General features: G+C 37.2%; 2 protein-coding genes across 3 annotated transcripts in view; one reads left to right on the top strand and one right to left on the bottom strand.

The window, feature by feature from the left end:
- Window positions 1–20,989, top strand: part of LOC127061026 (translation initiation factor IF-2-like) — a 694,470-nt gene that overhangs the window by 8,584 nt on the left and 664,897 nt on the right. The window lies entirely within an intron of this gene.
- The window catches only part of LOC103821042 (cAMP-specific 3',5'-cyclic phosphodiesterase 4D), a 359,702-nt gene that overhangs the window by 74,072 nt on the left and 264,641 nt on the right, over window positions 1–20,989 (bottom strand). For both annotated transcript variants that reach the window (XM_050986858.1, XM_050986861.1), the window contains exons 3-5: window positions 20,144–20,180; window positions 17,781–17,854; window positions 16,961–17,010 (exon numbers count right to left, since the gene is read on the bottom strand). In XM_050986858.1, the coding sequence (XP_050842815.1) occupies window positions 16,961–17,010; window positions 17,781–17,854; window positions 20,144–20,180 (161 nt within the window). The remainder of the gene's footprint in view (window positions 1–16,960; window positions 17,011–17,780; window positions 17,855–20,143; window positions 20,181–20,989) is intronic.

The following is a 20,989-nucleotide window of genomic DNA, read 5'->3' as shown; positions in this document are numbered from 1 at the left end:
CTTGTTATTAAAGCAGTGATGCCAACAATCCAGAAGATCAGAGTATGGACTCAAACATCCTCAGAACTACTGAAAAATCCCATGTTAAAAAGTTGATTACCTGCAACTGGTAAATTCTTCCATTATGAAAACATTTGCTGTTTTTCAGACTTTAGCTTGAATGAGTTAGTCCTGACACTGCAAGTAATAATCAGGGGACAAAAATATGTCAGCCTAACATCCTTAGTATTTTTTTGGCCTTTTCAAACAGAAGAGTCCAGCTAGGCTCACTGCTTCTGTTACTGCCTTCCTACCTCTGATTGTGTAACAGAAGATAATTAGTCAACATCCAGATTTAAAACTAAATCTTCTAGGGTGCTCATGTTAAGTGATAACTCTGTTCTAGATTTAAAAAGCTGCATAGGACAGAACTGGTGGAGGGCAAAATGTACAGAAATTATATATGTGCTCATTATTTTCCAAAGTTGACTATATCAACAATTTTCTTTCACAGTATTTTCTTTTTTAAAAAACAAGTAAATCTAGAAGTGTTAATTCTTTAAGAAAAATAGAGTGTTTTTTCTAAAATTCTGATTCTGAAAAGTAGCAAAGCACTATTGTGCTGTTGTGTTTCAAAACATCATTGATACCAGAGGTGTTGCAGCATGAGAATATCCAGGATGCTTGCAAGAGGAACCAGTTGCAAGAAATCTGCTGTGCAAGCTTCCCTGAAGGTGACTGTGCCATGGGTGCTGTGCAGAACGGCAACCACTTCATGCAGCAGCTCAGGCTGGACTGGGAAAGACCACGAGAAAGAACTGGTATTTTGTAATATACATCAGTGCTGGATGGCTAGTCCTGGGAAACACAGTCAGACCTCTCCTTCTGTGATTTGTGTCTTTATTACAGTATGTATTTTCTAGTTAAACTGATAAGGCCATACATACTATTTGCATATTAATAACGTAAATTTTATTACATGAATGATGCAAACAGAACCACTTCCAATCCTTGTAGATCCTATACCTTTATGATGTTGATAAAAAATAAAGTTCTTCATTATGGTATTTTAAGCCAATTTATCAGAAATGTGAAAGATAAAAACTATGAATGAGTAACAACTACTAAGTAATTAACTAATCATAACAGCTGTCTAATTCAATAATTCACATAGTAAATGTTACAATTCAATATAGAGTCACTGAACTTATTTCAAGAACAGCTCAATTGCAATAAAGCTCCTTTTACAATTACTGTACATTGAAATAGTTCTGATACAGTCTAAGGATTTTATATGGTAAATCAATTCAGGTCAAGCACCATATAAAGGACTACAGGTAATACCACTTGCATTGTCCTTAGCCAAGTTATTTCATGAAGCACAGTATCTAAATGCAGGAAATTTTTCATTAAAAGGATTTGGAAAATCCCTTTAGAGAAATACAGAAAGTATCACTGTAAATTTTCTCTGTCTTTCTCTCTCTCTCTTTTTAATGCATAATTCTCTTTTTTTTTATGGATTACTGAGCAAATAGATGTGATATTAATACACAGTATCAGATATAAGATGTATAAGCTTACGCTGAAGAAAACTATAAAAGTAACTAGGAAAATTAAATAGGAGCTAAGCAAACCAAGAGTGCTTTACAATGGTTGATGTGTACTCAGCAAACAGGGGCATTCTCATTTCAGGGCAACCACTGCTCTCTGGGAAATTAGTTTAAAAGTGTTTCATTTAAGTGAATTCATGTCCACATCCATAAGGCTACAGAAAGCCAGCCAATTTAAGCACCATTCAGTTATAATCCAGTTATAGAGTGCCACAGTTAGGCACAAACTGTCTCTTTCAGCTATGTTTTCTAGACTGTCTCACAAAGTATCTACTTTTAAATCTGAAAATGGGAACTGTTTCACGTTGCTAGCAGGGGGATTTTCAGAGATCACAGTGACATGTCCAAAGTCAACAGAGGGAAAGGCACACAGAGTTAGGAGATCCTCTAAGCAGATTGCTGACTTCTAGATGTAGGATGAAAGGAGATTTTTTGATCACGTGTTAATGTTCTAGATGGGGAAATTTGCCTCTTTCCTGATACTATTGCTGTATAACACCCTAATTTATGGCTCTAAGACTTGAAGAACAGAATTCTCACTCATTGCACAGACTCACAAGATCTTTGGAAAGGTACTTATATCCCCATAAATATCTTACATACAGCGTATAACTAAAGCCTAAACCAGAAAAAGTGTTAACCTATTGATGCTGTCTCATTTGAAGCCAATTTTTAAGCATGTATTAATAAGCAGGAACACTAGAAATATCAAACATCAAAAAAAAAAAAGGAATAAAGCCAGAAATAAGACTAAACAGAGCAGCTACAAATTTGATGGGGTTGAATAAGACATGCTGAGATTTATTTGCAGGTTGGAAAACACATCTGACATCTGGTTTTGACTTGACACTTTATAGAGAAGTTTTTGATGATTTTTATATAGAGATATTGAGGAATTAGAGTAGTTAATTAGTTAATTCAGTAATTAATACACAAGGAAATATTAAATTATTTGTACATTGTATGAAAGTACATCAGTTACTACCACAGTGTATTTTTAAGGTGATTCCAATTAAAAGACTGTTTTCTTCCTCATCAAAACATAAATTTACCGAAGCATCTAAACCTCTCCCTCTCCCTCTCCCTCTCCCTCTCCCTCTCCCTCTCCCTCTCCCTCTCCCTCTCCCTCTCCCTCTCCCTCTCCCTCTCCCTCTCCCTCTCCCTCTCCCTCTCCCTCTCCCTCTCCCTCTCCCTCTCCCTCTCCCTCCCGAACTATGAAAGGCAAAGGGAATTGGGTTGTTAAGCCTAAAAAGAGAAGAGTGACCTTATTGTGCCTTTTGTTTACATAAAGGCAATTTAGAAAGGAGCTAGAGAGGTGCATTTTATATGGGCAAGCATAGCTTTAAACAGAAAGGAGAGAGGTTTGCATCAGATGTCAGAAAGAAATTCTTTACTGTGGGAATGGTGAAGCCCTGGAACAGGTTGCCCAGGGAAGTGGATGTTCCTGAAAGCATTCAGGACCAGGCTGGATAAGGCTGTCAGCAGCCTGGCCAAGTCGAGGCGTCCCTGGCCACGGCAGAGGGTTTGGAAGAAGATGATATTTAAGGTGTCTTCCAGCCAAACCTTTCCATGGTTCTACAAACATGACCACGCAGATTGCAGACACGTAAGAACTCGGCTCCAACCGCGGGCCGTGTCGGTGGCACAGCTCCGGCTATGTGTGCCCTGTGTGGAATGTCAGCGGGCACAGCCCGCGTCGGGAGCGGCGGAGCAGCGGGACGGACGCTCCGAGCGCCGCTCCGCAGCCCCGCTCCTGCTGCCGTCGGTGCCACCGCTTGCCGCAGCCCCAGGCCGTGCACTCCGGCCGGCCTCGCCCCGTCCAGCCCTGTCCCAGACAGCGCCCGGCGCCGGACGAGCCGTGTTTCCAGAGCACGGGTTCCCCGGCCCGGAGCCGGCTCTGGTCCCCGCCACCGGCGGAGAGGGTGCCGGGGAGCGCGGGCTGAGCAGGCAGCGGGACCTACAGGCAGCGGCACCGCGGGGAGCTCAGTCGAGAGACAGGGAAAAGTTCTTTTCCTAAGGGCACTGAAGGTTTGAGCAATGCGGCTTCCAGCCGAAGTGTCTAAAACCTTTACCCCGCGGGGGTGAGTCTTTCCCCTTCCGTGGAGGTGTCCTATCCCACCTAGCATCTGTTTTCGATAGCATCCCACCTAACTACAGCAGCAGAAGGGTGAGAAGCACCTGGCACTGTATGGCTATTTTAGCACCATGGGTGAAAGGGTTTGACAACTGACATTCTTTAGGGAGTATTTAAGCTATAGGGGTGCAATGCTTGAATGTTCAAGATGACGCTGGGAAAACCAGGTGGAAAGAACAGGCATTTAAGGAGCATGTGTGGCAGCTGAGATGTCAAGGCCACTGATATCCAGGCAGAATATTCTCTCAAACTGCTGACACTGTGTTGTAGAAAACAAAAGTGAAAAAGAACTGAGAATTTATGAGCTAAAACACATTCCAAGCCTGAACTGGTGAGGAAACCATGGGAGAGGAGGACAGTGATTAGTTTGTCAGGCTGGCTTGATGACATCAAGCCTTACAGGACTTACACTGAAATCTGCAGCATCCATAGAGTGTGTCAGTCTGGCGTGCACCTCATAACATCTGAATCTGCTGATTGTCAGGTATCCTTATCAGCTGTTGCTATAAATGTCCCAAAATGTCTGTACTTACATGCTTTCCTCTCCTGTCCAAACCTTTACTCACAACACTTTAAACCACACTTTATATGTTTATACCTCCCCAACATCTTCTATATATACTCACATGTACAAAATCCAACAAACTCCATTTTATAAAATTATCCCAGTTAATTTACTTGAATGTAAAGCAAAATTACCCTTTGAATGAAATGTATTAGCATCACTTAAGCCCCATGTTTTTTACACAGTAATACCAATTCCTGGATTGTTTCTGATTTTACAGTCAGATACATTTTAACAAACAGTTTGCAACTGATGTACTGTGAACGTAATGAATCATTAGCACTCCCACCCACCCAAAAGTGAGAGCCAAATGTTCAGTCCTAGCAAAAATACTTGAAACTCCATCACATTTCAAAATAATTACAGCTGCTGGTCCTCTGTATGACTTCAGCCCACAAACTGGGAAGTGGCACTTTGATGCACTTGCAGAGGCAAAGCATAACAGACTAACAGAGCAGTAGACACACTTTGAGGTTCTTGTTTCATTGTAATATCTGCATTTCACAAATGTTACTTCTGTTTTAGAAAGCTTTTCTTCAAGTGGATGGTTTTACGCAGATAATGAGATAGAAAAAGCATATAGAAATTATACATATTCCTTTTCTGCTAGTAAGCATATCCCTCATTTCAGATGCTTGTTTTTTTTCAATTACAAGAAGTGAGTAATTTCTACAGAAAGTAATAGGCTCAAAAAGGTTGAATTAGAAGAGAAAGGAGGGGAAATTTAGCAGCATTTTCTTAATCTGATAGTCAAATATTATTCTTAATAATGGTGGCAGCTGTCTCTTGCAAGAATGAAGACAATGTAAGGGAAGAAATAGAAAAACAGACCCTGTCCTATATCTATGTTCTTCAAAATAGTGATTCCTCTTCAGAAGGTCAGATGTGTTATAAAATTGTCCTGCTGCATCAACAGGATTAAGCTACAGTTGGCCTTTGCTTAAAAAAGACTGAAAAAACTGTCAAAAATGGTTTGAGGCAACCAGACTTAATCCATTTACAGACAGCTCCCTAAAGCCATGACTAAATTCCTTAATTTTTAAAATTGGGCTGTTGCTGTCGTCACTCTTCCAGACAGAGCAATAAAGGTGCAAATACCAACCAGCCATCACCTCTTTCAATGAAAAGAACTATAATACTAAGTGGTGAGTTGTGAGAGGACTGCTATCATTCATACCACTTTTTTAGTGAGGTGAAAATACAGAGAAAGAGAAACGAAAAAAATTAAGTCACATCTTGGCCAGGCCTGAAAAAATGTAATCAAATTCTACTCACTGAGGTTGTTACTTCATTTCCAGACTGGACAGTCAAACCAAGAGCAGTAACTGAGAAATGAATGAAATGAAACCCAGATTTCCACTCATTAAAAATATACTATTTAAAAAATGGTTAAGATTAATGCATAATGGTCAATGACAGAATCTTGGAAAGCAATTTTCCCTGAATTCTGTTTATATTGAATGCAATAGTTGTAAGATCCAATGGAACTATCAGCCCTGAATGTGGAGTTTTACGGCAGAAGTCCATTGATACTGCCTGTGAACTCAAGAGTCTCTTGCTCTGGGAAAATAATGTATTTGTCTTTGTTTAAGTATAGAACTCAAAAGACATTCAGAAGTTGTTGGGAGGGTTCTGAGATTAAGCTTATAAAACAAATTCTGATTGTGTAACTCTTTCAAATGAGATAACACTTTTATTTGTCTAGGATGTAGAATCCACTTACGATCATCAACACAGCAGCAAAGATGGTCCCTACACCATATAAAGTTCTTTGTCTGTTCACTTAAAGGAATAAATAAAATTTAAAAAATTACTCTTCAGATTAGTATATTAAAAAAAAAATAAACTTGTAATGATTTTGAGTACAATATGAAAGTAGTAGTACATTGAACTGGCAGGTAACCACCTATACAAAGTAAATATATACAGTGTTTCAGGTAGGCATAACAATATATTAAATTGAAAGTTAAAAAAATTAAAAATTAGAAGCCAGGTTATATTTTTTTCCCCCAGAATTAGTAGCCAGAGGATATTTATTTCCTCAAATGTAAATTTTTGCTGAGAGTTTCTGATAAATCCACCTAACAGAGACATGCACAATGGCAACCACTGATCCGTGTTCTTTGCCTTAGGATTAGCCTTGAAATTCCATTCCCATTTACAGCTGCGGTGGACTACAGTCCTTCGTGCTAACATTTCCACTTCTTAGGAGAGACTGACATTTATTTTCAGCTACACATTTCCAAAGTGTTAGTAACACTGAAGCCATGTTTTCTAATTACAGGAGTTTCTGTAATGGCAATAAGCAAAAATTGAAGCCTTGAAATATGGCCAGATAGAAACAGTGGCTGTGTTAGTACCATGAATGACATTCTCTTCATGGAGAAACCCTTTGCAGAAGAATACAGGAAGCAGAAGACCTTCCACCCTATCCTGCCCCTTTAAAGGACAGTTTCTGTTTCCAGCCTCAGCTAACAGAACAGATTGTATGAAGTGAACAAAGTCAAGAACACTATTTCTGAGTTCTGTTCCTCTGCTACACCAATTCACAATTGAACATTAGATGTGGGGAACAATCTTTTCTATAAAAAACTAATGCTTTAGTTTACTGCGCTGGTTGCATAGACTTTGTTAATGATCCTGACTGTCACCTGGTAACTGTCCGTTCTCCAGCAACACAACACAGAGTCAAGTTTGACAACTTCTAGAAGCAATCTTGTGGAAAGGAAGGTGGCCAGTATGGTCTTCATATATGAGATAACTTTTTTTTAAAGCTATGTTGTTACTGATGTTAGGGATCTGATCATAGGTAAACCAGCTTTAATGTGCTAGCCATGAATCTGTGAGACTGTGGCCTTTAGCCTGGGATTTAATAACATTGAGCATTTGTTCTGGTGGTGAAAGTCACACTGTACTTCTTCATCTCTGTTGGTGTCTGCTCACTAAACAGAACGAGCTGAGAGATATTTATACATCTTGTAGTCCTCCTCATTCGCAAGGCTGCCTGAGAATGCTCTAGGGGAGCTCCTTCCCTGCACTGAAATAATAACACTAGCTTCCAAATAACCTTGTCTAAGCACTGCCAGATGAGGAGCTAATCAGTAACTCAAACAGTGGAAAGGTAATCTGTTTTTTCCATCAACTTGCTGAACAAATGTAAAAAAATTACATTAATTACATTTATTAGGGGAAAGATGGATTTTTTTATGGTGTACTTTTGACTGATGGAGTTGTTACTTTGAAAGAACTATATTTTTAAAGAAAATTTTTATTATATTTTGATTTTATTCTATGTAATTTTAGTCTTTAGAATACTTATGTAAATGTTTTTTATTTTCCAAAGGTAATGTGCCCATAGTGGATGTTTTATAATTCAGCTCTGCAGGATTGAGCTGTGATTGGAAATAATGCTTGCAAAACTGACCTCTCACAGAACCATCAATGCATACAGTTTTCAAAAATAAATGCTTATGAATAAATTTGTATATAGTATGAAGTAGAAATATCTATTTATTTTAACAACTAATCTTCAAAGAAATGGACTCCAATTTTGGAAAATATGACCAATTTTTATAGCCCTTTTTTACAGAGAAGACTAATTTTTTTTTTTTTTAGAGAAAAGAGCTTTCAAAGTAGAACTGGCTACTGGTCTTACCGCAAACATTTTATTTGTTGAAAAAACATTAATTCCTTTGAGCATCAACTCTGTCTTGTATGTTTAGATAATAGTATTTGTGGAATAGAATTGTGCCCCTCTCTTTTAAAGTGTATACTGAGGCTACAAGGATCCTATTTATTTCTAGTAACTTCCCACTCCACAGCTATTCATTGCCTCATATCTTACAGCCACCCCTACCTCCTAGGGAAGAAACAAACCAAGCACAAAACAGAAGTCAAGGGAGTATAAATCTGCAAGGAGGGTGGAACTGCACTAGACCAAAAAAAAGTGTTGTAAAAGACTAATTGGTGCTGCAGCTTCAGATTTTACTCAGCAGAGCAAAAACTGGCAGATTTTGTAATGAGAACCGGCAGAAGCAAGGCAAACAGGCTTTGGTTACACAATATCATACAGTGAATATCCATGGCTGGTAGGTAGTAACATGCTTACATACATTTCCAAACAGCAGTAGCCCCTGATAACTACCGTGGTTTAACCACTTGACTGTTGTTTTCCCATGTGAAAGGCATATGCATACTAAGTCAGCTGCTTGCTCTTTGAAAATACCACCTCAAACTGCAAAAACACTTATGGCTGTAGGGCTAAAACTTCTCTGCTCACCTCCTTTATGGGATAGGTTTCCAGAGTTGAAGATGTATGAAGAATGATGAGATTCAAACAAACAGATCAGATTGTGATGAGATTCATGAGATGAAATTTGATGAGATTCAAATTATCTGTATCTCATATCTCATATGAAAAAGAAAATTTGCGATTCACCCCCAAACCCACAAAAAAAAACCCAAAAAACCCAACTCCCCCAAAAACAAACAAACAAACAAACAAACAAACAAACAAACAAACAAAGAAGCCCACACACAATAAAACAAAACAAAACAAAAAAAAAGGGGAGGAAGCCACCAGAGTAGAAATGTATTTCTGCTGCTGAAATGCTGAAATAGGTCATACATGCATATAGGGCAGAGAAAGGGCAGAATACGAAACACAATTTGGGGGTCAGGTAGCATTTGCCATTGCTTGTATTAGATACAATCCCATTTAAAAGAATTAACCTACACAAAATTCTGATTTTTCTTTCTTCCTTTGAAAAGCAAAGTTCAAACCCTGCAGTAGTAATAGCAACACTAACCATATCTACAATAGTGATAAAAACAACATTAAAGACTCCTCCTAAACCAAATACTCTTTTCTTTCCCTTTAGTTGCCTATCATCATCTGTTGGACCTTCCCAAATCCTGTTGATAACATTTAGGTAGCTCAGCTTTTCCAGGTTTTGAAACTCTTGTGTGATTATTTTCCTTCATTTCTATGGCACAGACTTTTTCCTAGGCTTTTTTTTTTCTAGTGATCTTTGCACTCCTTAAATTAAAGACTAATTAGTCAATAGTTCTTACAGTATGTGCACTAAGTTATTAGCATATGACTTGGTACAAGGGAAATTTGTAAATTCTTGCTAATCCAAAAGTCACTTCTGTAATATGCTCCTGATTTAATTCACATTTTTTTTAGTACAGTAACAAGCAATATAGTGGCTAAATTCACTCAGTTGGATATAATCCTACTTTGCTTATTGTAGTTAAGAAACCTTTTATTTTTATCAAATGATTTAGGAGATTGGTCCTAAATTTTTGTCTCCATCTGTGTTTTTTATTTGGCTTAACATCTGTCCAAATTCATAAATAATTTAAACATTCCAATATAAATATCATTGGAGAAAATAATTTAAAATACTGTGTGCAGAAGGAATGATTAATCAGATTGGAAATTTTATGCTAACATTTGAATGCAAATATTTGGGAATAATTTTTAATATTTCATAGCAACTAAAAATATACACATATGACAACAGCTACTTCATTAACTCAGAATATCATCATAATGGGAATAAAATTAAGACTTTCTTAGTGCAAAAAAAGTTTGTGTCTACTCAAATAGAGATAATCTTCTTAACAGTGAGCTAAGTAAGGACTATGACAAAAGAACATAAATTTTACAACTCTATTAACAGAAAGGAAGAGTCATTGAGCTATGAAAACCTGGCTAAGTACTGTGGTTTGGGTTTGATTAGGAAACTTTGAAGTCATACCTTGGCATGTTTAACATTTCAAGTGAGAACAGTAAGAACAGACAGTAAGATCTACTGTCTCTTTCACTGCCTCCCATCATTCCTCCCAAAGTCCCAAAGTCAAATTTGGTAAAATTTTCACAGCAGCTCTTCCCTGACAGGTTTCTGTAGAGAGAATGCATGTGGTTGTTCAGAGGGATTTAATTGCAAGAGAGCCAACTGGAAGCATGAAGCACAGGGGCATGTCTGAATACATGACTGTTCACCAATCAGTTGTTTCCATGATGACAGGTTCACACTATCAAAGATTTTCTGAGCTGAGTTACCTAACATTGGAAAAAGAGGTCTTTTTAATTAAATATTGTTGTAACTTTTGAAGACTGATTTTTAGGCATTGCTTATTCTTGAAATTTTTAATCCTAGTTCTTGAGAAAGTGAAGCAGGCACTAGTGGATGTTCCTACCGCCAGACCTGGTATTACACCAGTTGAAGACGAGTCATTTTGCAGGATGTAAGGCAAAATAGACGAGGGCAGAGGGGGAAAATACAGAAAAGGAGGGCTTTGCTGAATCTTGTCTCCAGGGTTGTCTGACCATGGCTTCTGGCCTCTCTGATTCACTGCAATGTTCAGGCTCCTTACTAAGGAACCTGCATATAATAAAAGCAGAACTTATTCACTTTAATGGGTGATTTCAATGTAGCCCTAATTTTTAAATAGATGCTCGGGAATGTAAATAGGCTAGAATAGGTCAGTTTCTCAGTAACCTATTAAAGAAAAAAATATCTACTTTCAAATAAATATTTTAGACTGGACAGGTGATAATGTGTCCCTGATCAGAAATGAAGATGTAAAAAGAAAGTACACTCAGACTGCAACCAAGTCATACCATAAACCACATCTGATTCAGTTTCATTTTCTATATTTATCAGACAAGGGACTGCATTTGTAATAGGAAGGAGAAAAATGACACAGGCAAGAGTCCTATTTTTCCTGCCGATTCTTCTCAACTCTGTCCTAAAAACCAAACTGTGTTTCACTCTTTTCAGCTGTTTTTCTGTTGTTTTGAATACAATCAATATAGCTTGGCGTCATGTACAGTTCTCTGCTGTGCTAGACTACCAGTGCCTGTAAGGGACACAGGCTGAAAGGAGAAGAAGCACATGAAGCTTGTCACCCCGTCTCTCTTTCCAGTGAAGTGGACAGTTTGGGTGAAATAGTGATAAAAGGGCTTTTACTGGAGCAGCAAAATATGAGACCAATTTGAAAGTAAGAAGGAAAGATTTATGTGGGGTTGCATATCAGATTATTGATGTGGAGACTGATAATGTCTCTGATGTTTTCTTTTTAAATGTATCCCTAGTCTAACTCCGAAATGTGTGAGTCTGAAACAAAATCAAGGCTCTACTACACTGCAGTCTTATGAAAAGTAATCTGAAGTGCTAGATGAAGATAAAAAGTAAAGGTCAGCCCTATGATGGGTTCTAGTCTCTATGCACTTTAATAACCACCACATATTTCTACTGAAAGAGACTGTTGAAAAATTGAATTCATAAACAAGGACAAGTGTTGTTGTCTACACACTGCAAAACATCTCCTTTTATTTTCTAATTTTTGTTTCAAGTGGTTCTTTTTAATTATATGGGCATTCCTGCCAGGAATCTTGTAAACTATGACATATATTTCTTTGTTTAACTTTCTATTTTATGAAAGCTAACGTATTTGCCTATCAGGTATCAGTGTTGAAGAGCACAATTCAAATATAGAGAGTGTCTATTTTGTGGCCTGGTTTTATTCATTTCCTTGAAAGTGAGACGATGCATAAACCGCTTATCTGGTTCAAAACCATGTCAGTCCTCTTCCTCCAGTTCTGCCTTAAAGTTAATCACTGTTCTACAAACTCACTCACCCTAAAAGAGCCCTACATACAGATTTCAATTGAAGCCTTTGGGTTAGAAAACTTTTGTAACATTAATTAAAACTCCACAAATCAAGAAGAAGAAAGCACTCAGCAAGCCTTCACAGCTGTATCCTGTTAATAACATCGTCTTCCCTAAACTAATGGGGCTGAACTAGAGACAATGCCTTTTTAAAAGGAAAACCCGTTTACTAAATGACTCCATTTAAACAGCTATTTTTTAAAATTGTAGCCCATGAAAGTACTGCACCAGCTATGACACTGAAAAAAATTTTTTCTGAATGCAAGCAAATATGTATTCCATTTATTAGTATCAAATGCTTACAAACTCTGCATGTGCAAGGGATAAAGCTGCTAATTCAGCCCCAAAGATGAGGAAATTACTTTGGAGGTCTGGATGCAGGCTCTCTGATGTCTTACCTGTTAGCTGCATACCTTACTTCCCATGGGTCAGGGGATGTATGAATGAAGTTCAGTCTGAATGTAATTTGTGCCCTGATCTGTATCTGACAAAGCAATATGATCTTGTTTGTGTTGTGGCTAACAAGGTTATAAGTGAGATAACTCTCTGTTTGGTGATCATGACCTAGATAAGGAATTTTAATGATTAACTGAAAAGAGTACCTGATGTAAATAAGGCTGTTTTCCAAATCTGTTCTATTTATGCAAAATATTATTTATTGATTAAGAAAACAATATACAGGTCACTTGAAAGAGCTTTTCACAGTGATGATAGGGAACCGGTTAAACTCCACTAGAATTGTTCAACTCCACTAAAGCTGCTGATTATCAATCCTGTATTCAAAACACTTGGAAAAATTGTGTTTGTTTTTCAAAAATGACGTAGCTGAAGCTAGCTAAAACAACCAACATCTGCATTGCTATTTGGTTACATAACTTCATGGGTCAGATGGAAGGATTTCAATGGAAGCTAAGTCTAAATATGCTCTGAACTGCAAAATATAAATGTTATATTAAACTGCAAAATGTAAATCATAGAATCATAAAATGGTTTGGATTGGAAAAGACTTCAAAGACCATCTAGTTTCAACACCTTCCACTAGACTAGGTTGCTCAGAGCCCCTGCTCAAACACTTCCAGGAATGGAGCATTCAGATCTCTGGGCAGCCTGTTCCAGGGCCTCAGCACCCTCAGAACTTCTTCTTAATATCTAGTGTAATTCTGCCCTCTTTCAGCTTAAAACCATTTCCCTTTGTCCTATCATGACAAACTCTTGTAAAGAGTCCCTCTTCAGCTTTCCTGTAGGCCCCTTTATATACTTGAAGGCTTTTACTTACTTGTGTAAGATCACCCTCCACTTCTCTGAACAGAGCAGAGCAAGTCTATCAGCCTGTCCCCCCAGGAGAGGGGCTCCATCCCTCTCTCTGATCATCCCTGATCATGGCTTTCTCTGGACTGGCTCAAGCAGGCACAAGTCTTTCCTAGGCTGGGGGGCCCAGATCGAGGTGCAGTTCTGCAGGTGTGGGCTCATGCAAGGACTTCAGCAAGGCCTTTGACACTGTCTCTCACAATACCATCGTAAGCAAACTCTGGAACTGTGGACTGGATGAGAGGACAGAACTGTAGAATAAACCTGGGAAGCTCAATCCTCGAGTCGCAGATAGTTCCTTTGTTTTGGAAACAAGATATTTGTATTTCACTGTTTGTGTTAAGAGAATTACCGCCAGTTTGAAATGAAACACCAGAAAACATGATTCATAGTGAGAGAAACCTCTCTTTTGGTTGAAGTACAGAACACCAAGCATGAGAGAACTGTTCAGCAAACCCTGTTATTCCAGGCTGGTCTTAATCATGAGACAGACATGGCACTTGCAGGAAATTCATATTCTTTTGAAGACTTCTAACAGAAGTTTTCATCTCTCCTTATTCACATTGACTGTAGTTAAAACTGATATTTACATCCTAGAGTCCGAAGAAAGTATGAAAGGTGTCATTTAAACATTCTATTGCTACATGAAAAGCTCCCATGTCCAGCCCCCTAATTTGTCTGCAAAAGGAACACTTGGCACACCATAGCATAGCTGTCTGATAATGAACATGGTATTGTATATCATTGATATTCATTAGCTTCTTTCAACACAGTGTTCAAGACAGATTCATGTGGATATACTGAATAGAAAAGACTTCGTTTTGATCACAACTGCTACATATTTACATTGAAAAATCACCATATATTTTAAGACAACCATGGTGGCTGTTGCTTTTAAGAATTTGAAGACATTCTTAGATTCCCGTGCTGCTTCACTTCTCAATGTCATAGTTTCTTATTTTTTTGCTAAGGTATGCTGCCACAAATTTATGTCTTATGGTGAATTCTTAAAATAGCAAAGGAGAGGATTTTGCTCTTATTTTTTAGTTTATGGCTTTACCAGATTCCTTTTCATGTTTCCTTTGCTGGTACCCCCGTATCTTCTGAAGCAGTTCCCTTCTGTGATCATCCCTTTCCTCAGAGTGAGTCTTCCCGGAGACATGTCTTTCAGGAAGTTTAGCAACATAAAATCTCCATCTTAAGTGTCTGTTTTCTGGCTTATCATCAATATAGCTTAGTGACACTGTGCCCTCCAGTCACCTAGATTGCTACCTTGCCAGTAAATTTTTGCTGAGATTGCAAGCTGAGCCATCTGGATGACATGATGAGGCTCTACCCAAGCTGGTGTATCTTTATGGATACTCCATGACACAAATTCTGCAAACAACAAAACCTGGAGGATCTCTCAGCAGGAAGGATCTCTATAAGCTACATTTTGAACGTTCCCCACAAGAATTCAAAAAACATAGTAGCATCTGAAGGGGCTTTCAATTATGCTGTGAATTATAGCAGAAGTGTTTAATCTTCCTTCTTAATATACTGCTGTTAAGACATTTAACTAGGATTCTATATGCCCCAAGAACAAACCTATGCATATTGCTGCACTGATGCCATGAAATTTGTTGCCATAGAAATATCAAAACCAGCTTATAACTAAGAATGAGCAAACCCTTTCTTGCAAAATAGTATCTAGCCTTAATTTCCATTCAATACTCAAATGAATTGTAGCCATTTCCATGCTTTACTGTGGCTTAATATCTTTGTTATATATATTAAAGTCTTTCAACTACTTTTATCCAGTGCACACAGGCTTCAGATCATCCAGTTTGATGCATAATTTGGGCACAGAATTTCCAGCAGCATCTCTGAGAAATCAGACTAAATTAAATTAGACTAAATTATCCTTACTATTCTTTGCATTTTCTTGCTGCCTTTGAATTTATTGGCAAAGAATTTTCTAGATTAATTGGAGAGCTGACTGTAGTACCTTCTTTCTAAACTTTAAAATTTCAGATGATTTATGGCCGACATGTAGAGTTCACTCTGAGGATTAACTGAATAAAAACCTTCAGATCATGGAGAATTTAAAAAGAGCAATAGCATCTTCCAACAGAGAGCATCTTGGGTCTTACTGTCTGAACTGCTTCTCCTGCTGGAGAAAAGAAGGTGACCTTAGGCAAATAGCTGTGGGAGAGCATGTAAGGTAGTGATAACTGGCATGCACATCTTCTCTTCTGGATATCATTTTCTTTTACTCTCATGAATTTCACTATGTTTTCTAAAGTTATTCCTTTGGTGTTAAAGAAAGAGCCCTGTATTTGAGTTTCTCTGTCTCCAGTAAACATATTTCTGGATTACTCTGCTATGAAACAAATCACAAAATCAAAAATATAATTTTGATATAATATTCACAACTGAAATTGTTTATAGAGAGCAATCAATCTGAGCAACCAATGCCCAGAATTACTTCTTCAAGAAATATATTAGCAAAGGATCATTAATATAATTGGTCTACATATATAGATATATCTTCTTTCTATTATTTAATTAGCATGATGCCTTTCTGTATATGGTATAGATTTAAACATATAACCTTCTCTCCCCTGATGAGCCCTCCTACAATTCATATTGTACGAGGTCATAGAAAAATAAAACTGTACAGAACTGCCAAGGTCCTTTTAAGGTGAGAGGTTAGCTGAAAAAAACCATTAATTTTAACACATTCCAGAGCCTAAAGGCAGAAATTATTGAACATTGAAAAGCTACCCTGCTCCTCAAAATTGCTGATGTACCATTTTTTTCTTAGAGATACAAATGCATAGTTCAATTAAAAAGATGTGGTATTTTGAAAATTGTGGAAAATTGCATTTCTGGTTGTTGTTTAAATAATAATTTGTCTGTTTAGGAAGTGTTTGTATACTTTGATCAAGAAGAAAAGCAAATGCTCTTTCAATATGACAGAGGACAATAGAGAAAGAAACACATGGAAAATTCCATAGTGTAAGTTGTGAATTAACATGATGTAAAAAATATGGGATACAATAAGAGTATTTCCATAAGATATCCAAGATGAAGTTGTCATCAAAGTAACCAAAAGTAGTGTGGTGTAAAATTTTCCAAAATATTAATGTCATTTACACTGCTAGTCTTGTTTTTAGGTCAATGTTTCCTTAGAAATAATGCTATCTTTCAAAAAAAAATTATTTCTCATACAAATGCTATAAAAATAGGATTTACAATTCTAAATCAGAAAATTCAGTTTTGAACATTTCTCCTCATAGCATAAGCACTTTTAAAGAGAAGACTTTTGTGTTTCCATAGCTACAGAACTCTATGTCCTAAAAAAAAAGAGATGAATGGATTCCTCTTATTCATTTTTACTACTAGATTTCCTTGCAGAAAGTTACTAATTAAATTATTCATTTTATGGTCACACACTGGTATATAAGGAAAAGAAATTGGAAAAGAACTTAAATTAAAACTGGAATAAAAAAATAGAAATCAGAAGTTAACAGGACTGAAGACTAGAAGTCACCAATTTGAGTCCCTATGTGACTTAAAAACTCAAAACCTCTTTAATAAAACAAATATAAGGACATGAAGCAATATAAGTATATGAAGCAATGCATATTTGCTATTATAAAATGCATTTTTCAGTTAAATAGTAATAAATTATTCTTACCTGTTATGGTTGCTTTGTTAATAGATGGTTGGCTACACATTGGTGATCTTCTATTAAAAAGGAAATGAAAGAAGGTTTTAGCCTGAAAAATTCACTGATGACTGAATTCCTGAACAATACAACAGAAAATGCATTACCTGGGAATTCATTTGGGAACTCCAGGGCAGGAATATTTTAGGAACTTACAAGTTTATTAAAAGCCTGCCTAATCACATCAAGAGCAAATACATAGTTTGAAGTGTGACTTATAAATGTATTCAAAGACATTCTTTTCTTTGAAATGTTAATTCCTTCTAGGTTTCAAGATGCATGCTTTGGGCGAGGGAAATGACTTCACTACGTTTGCCAGTGTAACTAACATTAATGTTAGCTGTGATGCTTTAACATGACTGGAGAGGGATCCTATTTATGCTGGCTAAGGTATCACTACCTTGAATGAGTGAGGTAGAGTTCTAGGTTCAGATCATGCAATCAGATCTCAGTGAGTGCAGCTGCCTGCTCACCCTGTTTCGTTTGCCATACTCAGACTGTGCCCGAATGGTGATCTTTGAATGATCTTAGACATATGACTACTTTATCTAAAATCAGGTAAGGTGAAAAAACCTACTCCAAGTTTATGCAAGGACAACAGTTGCAAGATCTATTAGAAGGCAAGGGGGCTATTGTCCCAGCCACCAACTATAGCATCTTTAGGGATTAATGAACTTATTCCTCATCATTGATTTATGCAGTTTTGGTGGCACAGACTGAAATGTATAACTCATATTTGTCTTCTTAACTTACAGTTAAAAAGTATCAGTGGCCAGAAAATGACACTCACTTGCTGGGTGCCCGGTCTTGTAAATTGGTTAATGCAGCAAAGTTATTCCGGACAGTACGCAGGCTGGCCAGAACCTGCAACAAAAAAAGTGGTTTCAGAATCAATTTCTGCATAAGTGAGACTGATCAATCTCTGCTCCACTGTGCTGAAAGAAAATGGAAAGGTTTCCTGGGCAGGTTAGTCTGTGACCTTTGGCTGTTATTTAACAATAATATGTCTGTAATACAAAGGCAGTAGTTTGCCTCCATTTTTTTGCTCCCCTCATAAACAAATCATTTTCTGTCTGAAGTCAGGCTGACTTGCAGGGGAGGAAAATTTTTTTACTTAATTCTACTTATTTCTTTAAAATAAGAAAAGCATTTGAGTCTGGAAGATAATAGCCCATTATACCCTAGTATTTCATGCATAAGAAATAATTACAAAACCCTAATTTGTAGTTCAGTCCCCATAACTTGAAAGGACAATGGGAATGAGATTGTCTAGATTACCAGAAAAAGTAAAAAAGTAGAAGTATCTCCTCTAAGTGGCACAGTTGTTTTAGGGACTCGGTGCCAAAGGCCAGAGAAAGAGGGAGTTATCCCCTGAGAATGCAGGAAAAGTCTGCAGGCTCTTACAAGCTTTATCCATTGGGGAAGACAACATAGGTGAACTGCTTCCTTTCGGGACCTAATTTTATGTAAGGTAGCAGACAGCAAAAGTAGTAGAGCGTCTTCATGTTATAAGTGGCACTGGCACTCTCTTCTGAAGGCAACTGGGTAATACACAACAGATTTTGTGCCATGTGAGGGTAAAAATATGAACCTCTCTGTCAGGGGAGAGGTTGTTCAGCTGATGTCAGGGAGGAACCATGAGTTTATTGGAGCTAGGCTGGAAATGGGAGAAGGCAGCAACACTAATCACTGGTATGTCTTTGCAGAAGTTGACCCTTTTTTTTCTCAGCCCAGACTAGGCTGGATGCCTGGTGAAACCATCTGAAGAGTAACAAAAGCAGCAATGGGAAGCTGGGTTTCAGAGATCTGAGTTGAGGAGTGCACAACCCTCTTTTCATAGCACCTTAAATGTATACAATAGGTTCAAAGTGCGTAGGACACCACTGAAAAAAAAGAATAAATTAATGAAAGTTTGTAACAAAAAGTAAAGAACTAGCAATAGCTGGCAGTGGTCAAGCCATTGGAGGTAATTTCCAAAGTTAAGATAATAAAAAATACCTTTGACTAACTAAACAGTAGTAATCTTGTTATGTTTTTCTTTCCAAAAATCAGGAAGCAAACTGACTTATTTTCAATTCAGCATGAATTAAAACCAATTTTATATGTCATCACATTTGCATATTCAGGGTAGAGTGGAGATTTCAGAGTATTTTATAAAATGCCCTTGCTTAATATTTGCTCTGCTAGTAAAAGATAATGGTTTTATTCATAATAAGGACTTGATTGAGTCTTACAGACACTGAATCTCTTTGCAATATAATTAAATATATAATAAAGTATTTAATTAATATTGTTTTAACAGCTTATTATTTGACCAAAGCTACCTGCATAGTGTGGCTGAAGCTGCCACATGTGCTTATATGTGGCATATCTATTATATATATGACATATGATTTATATAATATTATATATAATATATATTATAAATTATATATATTATATTATTTTAATATTCTTATTTGACACTGCTGTGCGACTCAAACTTTCTCTTTCCATTCATCTTCAATCACATATGACTTCATAATCACAGTAATTTGATTTTAAATCCTATCTGTTCTGTAAAACCCATCATCATGGGTTCAAGGAAAAGCAATGTTAATTTTTCATACTTTATAAGGAAGCTCTCTTGTGAAGAACTGTGGCTTTTTAGTTTGAATTATAAAGAATTTTGAGCTAGTATTTTATAAACCAGAATCTAAATAGAAAAAACAAACCTGGTTTTGTAAGGGAACATAAGGGCTTTGGGTAAAATTTATCTCATGTCTAAAAATCTCACAGTATTTAATTCATCAAAGATGTTCAAGTGGAGAAATTTTAATTAGAAAAATAACAGAATAATAGGAATCAGAATAATAGGAATCAGAGAAATTTTAATTAGAAAAATAACAGAATAATAATCATGTCATCCTGCTACAGTATTTGGAAGAGATCAAGGGTGTTTTTCATTCTGTTGCACTTCAACTTTTCAGATAATCAAAAAGTGTTAAGAAAAAGAGGTATGGTTAACAGAGTGGGAGGTTTATGACTTTCTGTTGAAACACTTTTCTTGTTTCAGGCAAACATATATAACATCAACAACAGAAAACAACTGGTTTGGCCATTTAGTCTTCAAATTACAAGGCCATGTGAGAAATATGACAAAGCTGTTCCTACCTGAGCAAATGGGGTCACAATCAAGTCATCTCCATGTCTGAAAAAAAATAAACAGAATAGTGAGTTAGAAAAATTTGCTGCTTTAACAGAAAGAAAATCAGGTTTTATAATGCTGTACAGGTGACTCCAGTTTTATTCCTCTGCAATTACACTTTATCATTGCTCCACACACACTCTGAAAAGCAAGTATCAACTCAGTTATTGCCCAACTGCCTGGCAAGGCTGTGGGAATATTGACAGACCAGCCACTTTCTGTGCTGTCGGTATGGCAGGTGTCTGACCCCCCGCGATTAATCCACAGACATGTCATCCTAAAGGATAGAGGTGGATGTCCCAAAAGTGACTCCATGGAGGGCTGTCACCAGGCTTGTGAGGACAGAACAAGTGGATGGCTGGGAAGCACATCACAGATTAATAAAAACCTACCAAAACTTCTAAACTGACTGAGACATCTGCAGTTGTGGGACCTGTGACCAAGGGTGTGCTGTCACTGTGACAACCTCAGAGCCATGGGGGGGGGTGCATGGACAAGGTGCCAGGATGACACACCATAGGACAGAAGGCAGGAAGAGAAAAGAGGGTTCCTATTTCTCAGCATGAAAAACTGCTACTTGAAATGCTTGTCAAAAACTACAGTCAGTAGATTTTAAAGTACAGTAAACACAGGTAGACAGAAGGGCACAAAAGTAGCATCTGCAGCATGGAGGATATATAGAATCAAACATAGAGACATGGAAAATTTGGCATTTTCAGTTATCCTATCCACTATATGCCAGCTATCAAGGTAAAAAGAAATTTTCCAAAGGCAAAAATACAAAATGTTTTTAATTTTCTTGTATTTCCTTG

The sequence above is a fragment of the Serinus canaria genome, chromosome Z (assembly GCF_022539315.1).
Source record: "Serinus canaria isolate serCan28SL12 chromosome Z, serCan2020, whole genome shotgun sequence".
Classification (NCBI taxonomy): domain Eukaryota; kingdom Metazoa; phylum Chordata; class Aves; order Passeriformes; family Fringillidae; genus Serinus; species Serinus canaria.
This window is presented reverse-complemented; position numbering and strand designations above follow the sequence as displayed.